The following is a 15,389-nucleotide window of genomic DNA, read 5'->3' on the forward strand; positions in this document are numbered from 1 at the left end:
ACTTGACTTAGCTGAATGAGATAATGAAACTACATGTAACAGGAGACAGTCCACAGCAGTCCATTGTGTTTGTGTATTGTTTGCTCTACCTGTGTCTCATTAGGATGCATTCAAATCTTTATTTACTCCATACTCCATTCATTGTGGTCACTACACTGAGAGTTAACATCTGCCAATACTCCAATAAGCATTTATAGATACATCTACCTAAATCTACATGTGTATATGTTTCTATATCTATCAATACCTCCCTCCCCCACCCAACATATTGCCAATGTCTATGTTCCCTGTTGCCTTCAATGACTCATCAATTATTATTACTTAGTCCCAGCTAATAATGCAGGACTTGCCTTAGTTGATATTGAACTTTGGTGGCGCAAAATTCTCCACAAAACTGCAGTTAATCAAACTACTGAAACCAGTTGACATGCAGTGAATCTTGGACTTTTAGGAATCCCAAGGGCCCAGCGGGAGTTGCGCGTTTTGCCCGTTTTGTAATCCAAACTTGTTCACGCATCATTCATTTCACTTTGTTTGTACCTGATATGTTTTTCATTCTTACATTAATGTAATGCTTTAAATCAAAAATGAAATCCCATGCCATTTGAAAAAAGTATGTAACAACAAATATACACAGTATGAGCCAGACATGAGTGACATAAACATGTCTGTATAAGGCCACAGATATTACATGTACATGTGTAGGCCTGAAAACATAAGAAGTAATATACTATTCAACTTATCAATATCCCCAGTGCAAAATTAATTGTGCTATAAGTCTCAGGTCCAGTATGATGTCATACATGTGGACTGTAGACTATGGCACTGGTTAAACTGCCTTCTGTGTATTACCACATGGAAGTGAAGAGTTACCACATTTAGTGAAATACCACGGTTAGACAACTTCATTGGTACTGTATTTTTTTTATGGTTTGCACAAATACTGGTGATTCCATTCTGTCCTACTTTGTGCGTGGGACTGTGTGTGTGTTGTGTCAGAGACAGAGCGAGACAGAGAGGACCAGACAGACAAAGACCTTCACTATTGTTTGCCAACCCACACTACGAATTTGCTGCATGTTGTTGCATCTTTCACAAGCATGCGGGTACTTATGCAACCTGACCACTCTTCTTTCCTTGACTCATTGTGAGAAGCGCTGGTCCAAAAACGTATGCAGCAAAACTCTTTCCCTAGAAATATCTCCAACAAATGTGGGCCAATATGATAAGGCAGAGGAAGTACTTATGATGTCTTTTTGAAAAAGTTGACAAACTGCCTTATTTTTATTCTTAGTTTGCCAGTTGTTTCAGTTACATCTAACAGTATGGGGTGATTGCCATTTCCCTTAAAACCTTAAAAAATGAAACAATACCTGAGGGGACAACATGAAAGACAACTGAGAAATCCTTTGGTGAAACAGGAATTTCATAGTGTTGAATAAATTCAACATAATTATAGAGTTGACCATGTTGGTTGAATAACTGACTTAAAGATCTCCTCCAGACATGTTTTAAGATGAATATAAAATGCTCTACTCTGAATAATAATGTGTGTCTGATATGTCTTTTTCACAAAAAAAGTTCAACTATCTTGTTAAAATCCTTAAATTTACATCTACTCATTCTCCCTCATTAAAAAAATCCAGAATTGCTGAATATGAAAATGTAATTCTTTTCAGAAGTTTTCCTGCTGGACACAAGATGTCTTCATACTTCACTGTAATGTCCATTCTCAGCGTTTACTGGAGGCTTCAGGTTTCCACATCACACTCGCGTAAATTGTATATTTCACCAGGATTCCAAAGAAGTTGTGATGTCACCAATCATGCCACTTTATCAGATTTTCAGTGAGCTCAGAGAAACTTTCCACTTTCAGTAGATGAATGTGAAAACAGCCTTCTTGTGTCAAACTGCACATACATCATTCTGCACAATGAAGCTCAAACCTTCAACTGTAGGAAATAATAAAAAAAAAAAAACATGTTTTTGATTGAAGGGTGACTTTAACAATAAAATATTATTACTAAACCACTTTTGGAAAAAAATTATTTATTTTTATATAAAATATATATCTTGTTCCAGATAAAAAAAATGTCAGGAACGAGGTTATGTTTGTTAATGAAACACAATGCCGGTAGAGCATTTTTTAGTCTCAAATTTATTTATTTATTTAAGATGCTATGACATCACGTTGTGGGCGTTTGACACGTATGGCGGAAGTAGCAGGTGCAACATCACAACAACCGTTATCAGCACAGAGACAACGGCTGCCGAGGCTGGAGACGGGCCTGCAGATAGGTTTCTGATAGAGCAACTAAAGCTTTCATCTGTTTTGCTGCTGGAGAGTGAGGAGGGCCGTCGACATGACTCTAAACCAGAACCACTCTGAGTCCGGCGGAGTCATCATCAACAACAGCGAAAGGTAACGTTAACGGGTGTAACGGGCCAGCTAGCCGACTCTGACAAGTGTTTTCTTCTCTCTCCTGTGGGGAAAACGTATCACCAAACTCCTGTTAAATAAACACAATTAAACTGTGGCTTTGCTATTTGGAACACCCGCAAATACGACAACCTAAAGCACCGTCTCACAGTTGACTAACTTCCACCGTGAAGCAAGCGTTTGTTATAGCGTTACTTGACATTTTTATTTTAACAGCGTGCTCTATGGTAACATCACACCTAAGCCGAATTGAAGAGTGGCTCCTAATCTGTGCTAAACAACACCAGATATACAGTTAAAAGCTAGCTGACAAGCGAGGCTACATGAATTGTTTTAACGCCGCGCTTCTTAATGGGACATTCGCTTTGCAGCTCACGGAACCGGGTCTCGGACTCGCAGCCCGAACATGGCCTCCAACCTGCTATATCACCATTACAGTCAACCATAGCAGGCTTCACATGTGATTACATAAATGTTTACTTGTTTTTTAAAACGTTATATTGAGACAGACGTATCGAAGGTGAAACGTTATTGAATGATGTTGTAGTTTACAGTAACACCGTGCTGCAGCATTGCTGTCATTACTGTCTTCACCATCTGCACTCTGGCCTGCACTGTTACAACGATTGTTCGGTCTTGTCAAATCCAGACAGACCAAGTCACTGCGGTTTACATGAATTAACAGTACAGGCGGATTTTTCTCGAACATACTGGAGTGTAATGCTAAACCCATTACAGCTAACCCAGAACCAACAGTGAGCTCTGTCATTGGATGGCGTGTAACCCTAATCCTTTTACTATATTTACTGAAAGCAAGTGAGAGGCCATGTTTGGTAACTGGACAGTTGCACAATTACCCTCATAATGTCATTTTTAAGCTTTAAAGTAAATATTATGAAACTTAGGTTTAAGTCATACAAAATTCCATTTAAATAATGTCATTTTTTATGTCTTGTACATTGAAAATGCAATATGATGGAACAGAAATGTACCTAACAGAAAATGTCTCTTCTCCGATCAAACTGTGGTGTCATGTGATCAGCTGATTGTATTCTTGTGTTTTATTTCTGTCCCCAGTGTGTTGATGAACTATGATAATGTGGAGCTGGTTTTCTGTGATGCTGACAGTCTGCCTGAAGCCTTCAGAAAGAGCAAGAAGGGCAGCATCTACCTTACTCCGTACAGGGTGAGAGACAAGAACCCAAATGTTTGATTCTTCATGTAGCCCCTGCCTCATGCTGACGTATCGCTGTCACTATTGACATCAAGTGAACAACAAGATGTAGTGTTTGCTGTTAGGATTAGGTTTTAGTTTGGGACCTTGTGTTCTCACATCTCTAAGTGTTAACAAATAGCAGGGGAACGTTGAAACTGTGTCGTGAGTGCTAGTTGCTGTTCTTTTTCTCTCAGGTGATCTTTCTGGCTAAAGGTCGGGATGCACTGCAGTCCTTTATGATGCCGTTCTACTTGATGAAGGGCTGTGAGGTCAAACAACCTGTACTTGGAGCTAATTACATCAAAGGCACCATCACTGCAGAGCCTGGAGGTAGGTGTGTGTGTGTACCTGCAGTTGAGTTGTGTAGTTATTGTCATTGTTTCAACATATTCTGAGACAATATTCAATATTTGCTAAATGGTAATTACGGTGTTTTCCTCCTTGTGTTGTCTTTCTGCTAGGTGGCTGGGAGGGCAGTGCTAGTTTCAAGCTTGTCTTTGCTGCTGGAGGAGCCATAGAGTTTGGCCAGTACATGCTGCAGGTTGCGGCTCAGGGTACGGCTACTAAGCAACGCTAACAGCATTATTAATTCTAATTTTCCTCTATTGTTTCTTCATCTTTTGCCTCCTCCTCCTCCTGCCTTGTGTCTTGCAGCATCCAGAGGTCAGCCAGTCACTCCTGGGTTTGGCGGATGCCCCTACATGGCCAACGGGGCCTACGCTTATCCTCCTCCCCCTGCCAACGGGATGTACCCTGCTGGACCTCCACCTGGCTACTCCTACTCCAACCCTCCTCCTCCAGGTAGAGGTTGTAATATATGCAGCAGTCTTCATTTCCCCTGATGAGAAAACTGCTTCAAGTCTATGAAAGTGTTCACAGCAGTCTGTCTAATCTGTGTGTTCCTACTATCCAGGTGGATTCTACCCCAACCCTCCAGCGTTCGATGCCTCTGCTGGCTACATACCTCCACCTCCGTATTCTGCTCCTTTGGGCCAGCAGCCCCCACATGACCCAGACCTCCCCTCCACAGCAGCAGGTGAGTCTCTCCGGCAGAGAGGCTCTGACTGATTTGCAGCTGGCTGGTGATAGTTCCAGTTCACTCCAGGTGTAACTGCAATGATCAGCCTAAATAAAAATGAAAATGTTGAAAGGAAGAAGTGATGGCTTTGAGTTGCTTTAGCAACATTTGGGACTGAATTAGGCTTTTACAATAAATATTTTTAAAATATCTTCTTATATAAAATCTATTTTTATATGATGAGCTTTCATCCACCTTTCATGGTCTTTGTCAGCAGAATAACTCAGCAAACTCCATGACAGATGGACTGAGGTTATGGACATGACTAAATCCAGTTACTGTGAGCAAACTCCCATCTGCTGATGAAGACCGTGAGATGTAGTTGAAAGCTCTAGAAAAATATAATAAGTGGACATTGAGTTAATTGTACTTTGTCAGATTCTATTGTGACATTGATTCCAACCGCATCACCCAGCCCTGCTAACAAATCCTTTTATATTAACAGGTTTACATGCTTACAAAATAGACAAAAGTTCCCCCAAAAAAAGTTCCCAACTCATTCTCTCACTTATTCCATCGCTGCTTCTCTCTCTGCCTCCTCTTCTGACTGCCGAGCTTTCTCTCTCTCAGGTCTTATTCTGGTTACATTCTCTTTTTCCCTCCTCATTCTGCCTCCCATCATCCCTCAGGCTTGATTTGCTCCTGTCATCTCATATATCTCGGAGATTCATTGTAAGACCATGTTTAATTAATATCCCCCTTCCTTCTCTCGCTGCCTGTCTCTGTCCCAGCGGAGGCCAAAGCAGCCGAGGCAGCAGCGAGCGCCAGCTGTGCCACGCTGCCTCCTACACATGTGTACCTGCCACAGGTAAGCTGCCCTCCATGTCTCTGCTATAGATCCAGTGTTGGGTTGATATCTTGATAACGACACGTATCCTGACATAGCACATTTTCCGTAAATTCAATGAGTAGTCATCCTTTGCACAGATTAAATTACTTTACTACTTCTTGGCTTTTTACTCATGCAGCTTTTATTACACTTACAGTAACAGATCGAGTGTAATTGTCATCAACTTGAGTACTTCTCCTGGTTCACTGTCTCTCTTCTGCTCTGCTGTGTGTGCGGGCCCAGCCCTGCCTGCGGTGAAACACAGAGAGTAGAGGAGAGCAGTGCGACTATAAATGACAGCTAAATGCAGGTGAAGCTCTCACCTTTTATAGACCAGACGACTAATTGATTAATCAAGAAAGTAATCCAACAGATTGGCCAACCATGAAAATAATCGTTAGTTGCAGCATTAGAATTCTTCTGTACCAGACAAAAGAGCCCATTTGGCTCAAAACGTTGCAGTTATTCCACTGTAATAAAATTTTAAAGGGAGTGTGTGACCTACAGTCAGTGATGGCATACAGTGCAACTATGTTCATAATTAAAAACTGTTGGTTTGCCAGAGCCTGGGTCTCTGTGGATGCTATGAACGTAGATTAGACAGGCCTTCATTGTGCTCTGAATAGATCACTGTACAGTGCTGTTGTCTCTCCTTTCCTCCCCAGGACAAGCCTCCTCCCTACTCCCCTCCAGAAGACAAGAAGAACCAGTAGACCTGCTTTTCTCTCACCATCATGTCTTCAGCCCACATCCTATGGATCACCTCTTCTCTCCTTCTACTAACTGGACATCAAGAAGGCTGAAGCTTTCTTTTTCAACATCAGTCCCTCATTTTTTTGGTCTTCCTTGACCCCTTCCAAGTCATTCCTTATCTCATTCCATCGCTTCCCCACCTCAGCTCATTCCTTTTAATAATTCATATGATGTAATCCGCCTCATTCTCCTCAGAAGCACCTTTACTTGATGGAAATTAAAAGTATTGGTAGCAATCCTTTTAGAGAGATAAAGATTGTTCAGGCCAAAGTTGTCAGGTTTGGGAGGCTTTTTTTCAGTGTAATTGACAAAAACTTTGTAGCCTGACTAGCTATTTTAGCATTTATTGCCTTGCAAATGTCCCAAGAGTCATACTGCCACCCTAAACTGTAGATTTTAGCTACGCTGTGATGCTCACTTATAATTTTCTACAACTATCAACCCTAGACTGAATCGAGTGATTACTTTGCTAACCAATCCAGAGGCAAGCGAAATGCAGTCTTTTATTTTTCTATCATTTGTGTGTACAGGCTTTTAATACATAGACTTTTGGAAATGAGATATTTTCTCAAGAACACTAACCTAGAGAAGAAAACGCTTTTGTAAAGAGAGCTGCCTGCAGGGTGGTCTGGTCTGCTTTGACATATTTGTTGGATGAGAGGGCCACAAAGATTAGAGCCCCAGCAGTGGATCCCTGATCCTGGATTAGAGCAGAGAGTGAGAGGGTGGCCAGGGCCTGGAGGGACGTACTGCCAGGAGGGATTATCTTTTATAATGTGCAAGAGCAGAGCAGTCACCCAATGATGTCACTTCCTGTTTTGTCATGCCTCCGAACGTTCGAGAAAACACATTGTCAGACTCCGGACTCACCGCCTGCCTGCTTCCATCTTTCATTCTTCTGATGTACATTTTAAAAACCTAACTACTATAGGAACAAACAAGAGCATTAGAGTGATTCTCACCGTTTCTACTTTCTGTGGTCGTGATCTTAACTCTCCAGTTTGAGGTCGGTCTTAGAATCTGATCTGAGCTCCTCAGTATCTGAGCCTCTTCTCTTCCTTCCTCTATGGTCACTAATCTATATACTGTATCTGTGGCACATCCGTGGCTGATTCTTTGCACTTTCAGAATGCTATGCATCGGGCTCCTGTTTGCTCTGTCATGGCTCTGTGTATAATAATAATTATAATAATAAAGCTCTGTATTTATTTCAAACTAATTTATTGAATAATTTATGTAAAACGGCTCAAGAAAAAAAAAAAACAAAGCATGATCTCAACTGATGCATGTATGCATTGGATTGGATTTTATTAAATGGATCTCATGTGAAACAGAACTGTCTGTCTTTATTTCTACAGAATATTGCTCTATCACATGTTGATGGGTATTCAATGTCCACTTCGAACACAGCACAGTGCATTAGCATAACTGACATAAACATATTCCAGAGTCAGCAGGGGGGGGGGTTTGTTTTTTTTAATGTCATTTAGGCCTCAACAGCCTGTAAATGTGCTTTTTTTCCCCCCCTTCTCCATTACTCAGTCAGTAGTCTGCGCTTTCGGACAACTTGTGCAAATCCACAGCAGTTTCCCAAAGACTGATGCATGATGTCCTGAGCCTCCAGTACCTCAACATTCCAAAGTCACAGCTATGCTTTTTAAGTGCTCATAATAATAATAATAATAATAAAAAAAAGGTAAATCATAAACGCAAAAGGCCCTTTTAAAACATGTACAGTACAGCAGATTCCATCACAACACTGTCAGCATCACAGATTTTGTGGACTGTACAGTCTGTTTGTTTGTGCACTCATGCTAAGATCCCAACATGATAAAAAATGGCTCCGTTTTCAGTTCTGTATTCTCAGCAGCCTCGTGACAGCTTGGTTTCACCTGCACTGCTTGCGGTACGACAGTGTGTGGGGGCTGTTGTTTAACAGAACGCCGTCTGATAATAATGAATTATGTTCACTATATCCTGTAGTGTATGTAACACACACACCACATGATTAACTGGCTCACACCTTCCAGCTTTCATCCCAGAAATGAAAGTGGAGAGAAACATGAAAGTCAGGGAGGGGTGAGTGCACGGATGATCTTGATGTTTGTGTTGTTTTTAGGCCTTTTGTAAGACTCAGATAGCTTATGATGTACAGTTATGCTTTAAGAATTCCACAACAAATGCAAAAACTTTCTGTTGCCTACATGTTTTTTTTGTTTTTTTTTGCTTCTATGTTGACTTCTCATATGTGTGTTTGTGAGAGCGCCCCAAGTGGGCTCCGTCTAATTCTATCTCTACATCAGAGGGACCACACAAATTAATTAAGAGCTCTGATCCCAGGAGGAAACTCAAAGCAGATTAGACCCAGTCTGTACCAGCCACAGTCAAAAAAATGGTATATGTGCAACATAAAGTTGGCAGAAAACACAGTTTCAAGGTTGTGTGTTTATAAGACTAGCGGATCTGCACATGTGCAACACTCCAAAATCTGTGTCAACAACACTTTGAGATTCAGGAAAATAATGCAGGAGTAGAGAGGGAGAGGACGCTCGTTAGATATGAAGAGTACTTCATCCGATTCTCTTGATTGAGGACGTACAACAGCATGAATATGGATTTCAGGAGTCGATGAATGATTTTACGATGATCCGTTTGCACACATGCAGCATGTGCAGCTGTAGTAAGTGCTTATTGCCTTACAGTAGAACAAATAAACTGAAAAGGATTTGATGCAGTGAGAGTTAAATAATCTGACACACTGAGGAGATCTAAAGTCCTTTTCTACCAGAAAAAGGGCATCTATCAAAAAATTGAAGATTATTTCATACACAATTTGAAGAAATAAAACACACCAGAATGAAGTAGTGCTGTCCTTGAACTTCAAACTCTTCAGGACCAGAGTTTGTGACCGTTTCCATAGCAACATCATTGTCATATGGTATTTAACAATGCAAATAAGCCGCAGCAAAGAGGCGAGTTTTTGGGGAGAAAAAGCCCATCACACATGATTTTGAGCTGCTGTAACGAGTGAATTTCCCCAGCGGGGATCAATAAAGTTTCATCTCATCTCAGTCACTTCTTCTGCTTAGAACAATTAAGAAGTCAGTCATTAAAAAAAAAAAAAAAAAAAAGATTTAAAAATCCTCCTAAATAGTTAAGGGGGAGGGGAGAGGAGGGGTCTTCTATGTTGAGTCAGCTAGTGCCCATGTTTGATAGTGCTTCTCTTCTTCACAGTCAGCTCATGTGGAGCAGAGGGTGATGCTGACCCCCTCTCCGATCCAGCAGGCGGGGAACAGCTCCTGGGTGAAGGCACAGTGGAAGGCGTGGAGCCTGGTCTGCCCGTCTCCGTAGTAAGTGAGCGTCCCCGCCTCGTAGTCCAGCAGCATGCCGATGCGGCTGTGCTGGGAGTGGCCGGTCACCGTCTCCCGCCGGCCGTTGTGCCAGGCGCTGAGCTGCCGCTCGTCCAGCTGCAGGCTCCAGGACAGTTCATTCATACCCACCATGCACCTCTTGCCCTTCTCCTTCCTGGGGATGGTCTCGTAGGTCACCTGGGGAGAGGATGTGAGTGAAATGTAGACTCTGATCAAAGGGCGTACGTGCGCTAGACAAGTCCCAACACAGGAAACATTTCTGTCCAATTAAAAGCTAAGAAGATTTGTGAGTTGTTGGTTGAAATCAATAGATATTAATTAGAATATTTATCTGATAACATATAAGACAATATAGCAAATGCAGCCATGTTAGCAGCTATGTGAGGCAGCAGTTCATCAACTTTTAACCAATTATTATTAGTTATTTTCAGACACTGTGTGAAATCATTCAAATCATAGCTGTTCAAATTCTCAGCTAATGTTTCTGAATATCTGAACTTAACAAGATCTTTCCTCAAAACAACAACAGTGTGTAATTGCAGTGTGCAGAGCTTCTTTACCCCGAGGTAGGCCCATGGCTTGGACACCTCCAGTTCCCAGTAGTGTTGTCCGTGTGTGAAGCCCTGAAAGCAGAGCACCTGCCAGGTGTGGTCGAAGCGCGCTTCATGGGCGGGGACGGGGCGTGGCCCGGAGGTCAGGTGCTCCGCCCTCCTGTTCTCCTGGGACAGAAACAGGTGCCCGTTGGCCGTGCGAGGGTCGAAGGTCAGAGAGCATCGGTCTGTAATGAGGAAGAGAGGAAGCAGACACCGTTAACGCAGGTCTTTTTTTATTTTTTGTTCCCTTTTTCTCTTATTTTTTATGATCAGAGGAATAACAATAAAGCACTGTGTGACCTCTGCTGTCCTCTGACGTATAATCACAAGAAGCACAGAATCAGGTAAACACATTAGTGAAAAAAACGCAGGACTTACAAGCACTGAGGCCTTCCTTCCCTCCAGGGTGGCACGGAGCAGCCGGACTGGGAACCACAGCGAGGATCGGCCTCTTGTCCTGAGGAGAACCTGGAGACCGACGTGAGAACACACAGCAAAGTGAGGAACGACCTGCAGCGAAGCAACTTGCTACACGATGAACATCATTCCCGGAGGCCGGTTACCTTCTTTGTCCTGACCCACAGCGGTGCTCACAGCTTTCTCCAGGTCCTCAGACACCATCTTGGAGACTCGGGACAGGACATCTGTGACGCCATTTAACCGCTCCTGCAGGTTGGGCGGTATGTCTGTGGGGATCTCCTCGAAACGTGGAACTTCTACCAGCATTGATTCCTGTGAAGAGAGACGCATGGCAGAGAAGAGCTTGATGATTTGGCAGTTGATGATTTTTTTAGTTTGATGAATGGTTTAAAGGGGAATTCCACCAATTCTTCACATCAAACTCTGGTTGGTTATTAACTTACAGGCCACAGCAAAGCGATACAACTCTCTTCACATATTTATTTGGATTAAATAATGCCTCTACCTGCTTGGCCATTATATCCACATTACATATCCACATGATTTGTTACCTATACTACCTGTATCCAAAACATCGTCATATTTTATTATTATACTGGAGCCCAGTTCAAGCAAACAGCAGATATTCCTGAAACAAGCGACTCGCTCATTCAGGTTGTTTTATACAGTCAGCTGTTCTGGTAACTGACCCTGCTTCTTGTTCTGTGTGTAGCAGGTGACTCACAACAAAGAAATGTTGATGTCATGCCCTCTACATATTAATATTTCCTGCATAAACATGCCGTCAAAGCGGCAAAAAAAAACTCGAATCCCCTAAATTTCACACGAGTGCCTTTCAACGTTGGATGAAGAAGTGAGAGAAGATGGTTGCACATCAAAGCAGTCGAGACAGTCAGACAACAAACAAACAAACACGGGCTAATAATCCTGCTTTTGCTGCCATCTAGCATTAGAATTATTAACCTTGTTGAATGCTCTACCCCCACTGCTGGGTGTGGTCAGAAGTGCAACACAGTTAAAAAAAGCTCCACATAAAGTGGCCACGTCTTCGTTGTGAGGCACCGACAGCACAGCACAGAACCAGAACCGTCCTTTTGTTTCTTTTTTGTGCTTATTCAGGCAAAACTTGTTTGTGAATGTATTATTTTTTAGTCCATAGGTGTCCGTATGTGTGAAAGAGGTTTTCCTCACTGTAATCATTCCACCTGTTCATACTGACTATTATTATTATTATTATACAGTCTTTTTAGCATCAAATTCCCTCTTTGTGTTTCCTCAGACAGTGTTTCCCTGTTGAGCTGCAGTGGAAGTATAGTAACAAAAAGAGACTTTGGCACTAAAAAGACTGTAACATTGAAAGATATCTACTTGATTTGACTCATTTGGACGGTTGAAACTTCATATCAACTTCAGATAAACCCATCACTTACATTGTAAGTGCATTATGAAGGGATCTTCTAATGGTCAGTATGAACAGGAGGAATGATTACGGCAAGAAAAAACCTAATTCACTGTTCATTTGGGTTCCCGACTGTTGTTTTAATGCAGATATGAACAACTGTGAACCCGTACTTTAATGTCAGACTGAAGGTGCTGATTTAAGGACTGTGTAAAATCAAAGACATGTCACTTGTGTTAAGGACAGAAAATAAATAGGTGCATCCTCACAGTGTGATTTGGCCAATGGGATGAAATTTGGAGAACACTGCTAAACAAGAGACCGCTGCAACGTCTTTCTTAAAGCGGTCACTTTTCCTCTGCTTTCTGGTCAGTCCCGGCTTACTGCGATATAAAAAGAAACCTTGCAGTGCATCATTTTCTATTTGAGTCAAGCATAAGGTCAGATGTTCGAACCTTGATAAGCTCTGTATCAGGGAGGGTATGCAGCGCTGCTATCTGGCCTTGGCTCTCTGTGAGTTTCTGAGCGCGCTCCTCTAGTTCAGCTAGCCGTGCCTCCGCCTCAGAGATGGCGGCCTCTTTCTGCTCCTCGATGAAGAGCTCTGTCGTCTCCTGCTTCTCAGACAGTACTTTTATCAGGGTGGAGAACTTGACATTCACCCAGGTAGAAGTCTGCTGAAGAGTCACCTGTTGATAAAAAACACGTGTTAAATGGTGTCCTATCCTATTTCTTTGTTTCTGGTCTTTTTTTTCTTTATCTACATATCAAGCTTCATAGTTTTCTCAGCGGCTGCTTTGCCAGTGAGCATTTCTTGTAAATGCATTACAAGTCTTGTGGGTGTGCGAGATGAATAATCAATCGACAGATTTCCGTTAAAATTGGCTTTAACTGCGAGACAGCTGCAGGAAATGCTGCATTGTGCCAATGTGGTTAGCCACCGACAGTTAGCACCGCTCGCCTTCATTTTCACTTGGACCAGTTTGAAACATAGTTAGACATGACTCTGTGCTAGACAGCATCTTTCCCCGACTTTGACATCTTTCGATGTCAAGTAACTGACATGTCGGGAAAGTCAGTTTGTTTGAAGTGTGGTAAAGCTGTGGGTTACTTCCACATAGAGAATGGAGTCATCTGGAGTTTACCTTAGCTTGGTTGATATTCTCGGCCAACTCGTTGATACTTTTCGCCGTCTCTTCAATGAGTTTCCCCACCTCCTTACTCTTCCTTTCCAGCAGCAGCTGTAAAGGAAACACAGCTAGTTGAGACAGTATTTTGTCATCACAATCTTACCATCTTTGATGTGGGAGTAAACTACGAGGACAATCTATATTACACTGCCAACTGGTGACATAACTAGTGACATTCTGTTACCGTACCTCTTGATTTTCCCTCTCCACCTCCAACAAGACCTTATCATGGTTTACGCACTCAGTGATACCACATTCGCAGCACACAGACATCTTGTCCTGCTTGCAGTAATAAACCAGAGGCTTTTTATGGCGATCACACAGCAGCATGGCTCTCGCACCTTCGCTGCCCCTCATGTGTGACTCTCTGCAAGAGGGGCCAGTGCTGTTTGCAGCCTCAGTCAGGACTGACAGGGACACATTACGCTTGAGAACGGGCCTGGTGGGAAACTTCTCATTGCAGATGGGACAATGAGGTCCAATGTCGGACTTGCTCTTTGTGTCCCAGTGGATAGTAATGCACATTTGACAGAAGGTGTGTCCGCAGGGGATGGTTACAGGGACTCGGAACCGATCCAGGCATATGACACAAGTCAGGTTTAAATTGTGGGTCTCCATCTCTGAAGAAAGAGCAGACATCTCTCTGGAAAAAGAAGAGGAAGTAAGAGTCTGGTCATGATGTGATACAAGATGACAGTAATTGTACTTTAGCTGTCAAATCAAATCTATATTAAGAGGTTGATTTATTAATTTTCAGCCTTCAATGATAATACTGTTTCTCAGAAGGGCAGATGAACGTTTTAATCCTAACATACTATTCAGGTCAAATTTGACCCATTTTGATATTTGAAAGCAATAGAAACACCCTAAATTAAATTCTTTAAGCCTGAAATTTTATGACTTTTCCTAAAAAAGTAATGTTTTTTTTGCAGTTTGTTTATTTGAAATTTGCACACCAGTTTATTGTTTTGTTTTATGACTAATACACTTAATAGAGTTGATTGTGTAGTTTAACAGGATGGGAGAGCATGTGGTTTACAGGCAGTGTTGATTGGTGGTTTTAATGGTTATAATGAAACCTACCATTCAAAAATGTTGTTGCATCCTTCACTTTCAATAAAATTCATAGAAATAATTATGTCTGTCATGTTCTCTTGTACTAGATCACATGAGATCATAAAATAGTCTGATTGTGAGTGTTTTCTCTATAAATGAATAGTATCAAACCTAAAGAAAACACTCTCTGCTCTCTGGAACATTAATGAAGGATCAATCATCCATTTAATAATCACTGATAAGATATCTATGGATGCAAAATACATTTATAGTTTAAATTTTGGTATAGGGACTAATTATAAAGGGTCAAAAATGACCTGCTCCATACTGTGAAGGGTCAAAACATGAACAGTATTTAAGAGTTAAACTGCCCTAATTTTTGATTGTGCCAGTAAACCGGCTGTGCAACAACAAAGCATCAGCAACACAAGGCTCAGTTAGCTTCCACACATCATATTAGCAAAGTGCAATGAAAAGCTAACGTTTGCTAACGTTAGCTGGCCCTCTTTGGGGATACTTAATTGTCAAAATATTACAACGGTCTAGTGATTTAACTATAAATAAACGCACGATTTTACGGTCTCTGCCTTGACATAACACAAAAAAGACACAATATGAATTCTTACCACTTCAGCAGTGACATTCATGCAGAGCATCTGACTGAGAGCACTGAAGCTTCCCTGATGACGACACACGCAAGAGTGCTGCCTTCACGGCCTGTCAGGAAAGTCGATAGACGCAAAAGGGCTGCCTTCACGGCCTGTCAGGAAAGTCGATAGACGCAAAAATGCTGCCTTCATGAGCTGTCAGGAAAGTCGATAGACGCACAGAGATGACTCTCCAACACGACTGGATCAGGACTACACACCACACTTAACACAATGCTATTGTTATAATAATTAAATGTGTTGACATTACATTTAAATAATTTATACATTATATATATATCTATATATAAGTATAATTTATTATTTAAATAATACTTACTAACTAACTAACTAACGTATCTTGTTTGGTTTAACACCAACAAAATTAACTATTACTAAC

At 41.7% G+C, this 15,389-nt stretch overlaps 2 protein-coding genes across 2 annotated transcripts; one reads left to right on the forward strand and one right to left on the reverse strand.

The window, feature by feature from the left end:
- The first annotated feature begins 2,202 nt into the window (after positions 1 to 2,202).
- Positions 2,203 to 7,599, forward strand: wbp2 (WW domain binding protein 2). Its single transcript, XM_044337244.1, has 8 exons — positions 2,203 to 2,422; positions 3,518 to 3,626; positions 3,851 to 3,986; positions 4,118 to 4,210; positions 4,311 to 4,457; positions 4,570 to 4,692; positions 5,466 to 5,542; positions 6,229 to 7,599. Exons 1-8 carry the CDS (start codon positions 2,364 to 2,366, stop codon positions 6,274 to 6,276), a joined length of 792 nt encoding a protein of 263 aa, XP_044193179.1. The 5' UTR covers positions 2,203 to 2,363; the 3' UTR covers positions 6,277 to 7,599.
- Positions 7,600 to 7,601: 2 nt separating this feature from the next.
- trim65 (tripartite motif containing 65) lies at positions 7,602 to 15,216 on the reverse strand. Its single transcript, XM_044337242.1, has 8 exons — positions 14,969 to 15,216; positions 13,476 to 13,929; positions 13,242 to 13,337; positions 12,555 to 12,785; positions 10,844 to 11,012; positions 10,659 to 10,748; positions 10,248 to 10,465; positions 7,602 to 9,864 (listed from the first exon to the last, which is right to left on the reverse strand). The coding sequence occupies exons 2-8, from the start codon at positions 13,923 to 13,925 to the stop codon at positions 9,556 to 9,558; spliced, it is 1,563 nt and encodes a 520-aa protein (XP_044193177.1). The 5' UTR covers positions 13,926 to 13,929; positions 14,969 to 15,216; the 3' UTR covers positions 7,602 to 9,555.
- Between the last annotated feature and the right edge of the window lie 173 nt (positions 15,217 to 15,389).

Source organism: Thunnus albacares, chromosome 20 (genome assembly GCF_914725855.1).
Source record: "Thunnus albacares chromosome 20, fThuAlb1.1, whole genome shotgun sequence".
NCBI lineage: Eukaryota > Metazoa > Chordata > Actinopteri > Scombriformes > Scombridae > Thunnus > Thunnus albacares.

Coding starts and splice junctions, on each gene's coding strand:
- wbp2 (XM_044337244.1), top strand. CDS start 2,364: ATGACTCTAAACCAGAACCACTCTGAGTCCGGCGGAGTCATCATCAAC. Junction 3,627..3,850: donor TCTACCTTACTCCGTACAGG/GTGAGAGACAAG, acceptor TTTTTCTCTCAG/GTGATCTTTCTGGCTAAAGG. Junction 3,987..4,117: donor CATCACTGCAGAGCCTGGAG/GTAGGTGTGTGT, acceptor TCTTTCTGCTAG/GTGGCTGGGAGGGCAGTGCT.
- trim65 (XM_044337242.1), bottom strand. CDS start 13,925: ATGTCTGCTCTTTCTTCAGAGATGGAGACCCACAATTTAAACCTGACT. Junction 13,338..13,475: donor TGGAGAGGGAAAATCAAGAG/GTACGGTAACAG, acceptor TTTCCTTTACAG/CTGCTGCTGGAAAGGAAGAG. Junction 11,013..12,554: donor CTGATACAGAGCTTATCAAG/GTTCGAACATCT, acceptor CTCTCTTCACAG/GAATCAATGCTGGTAGAAGT.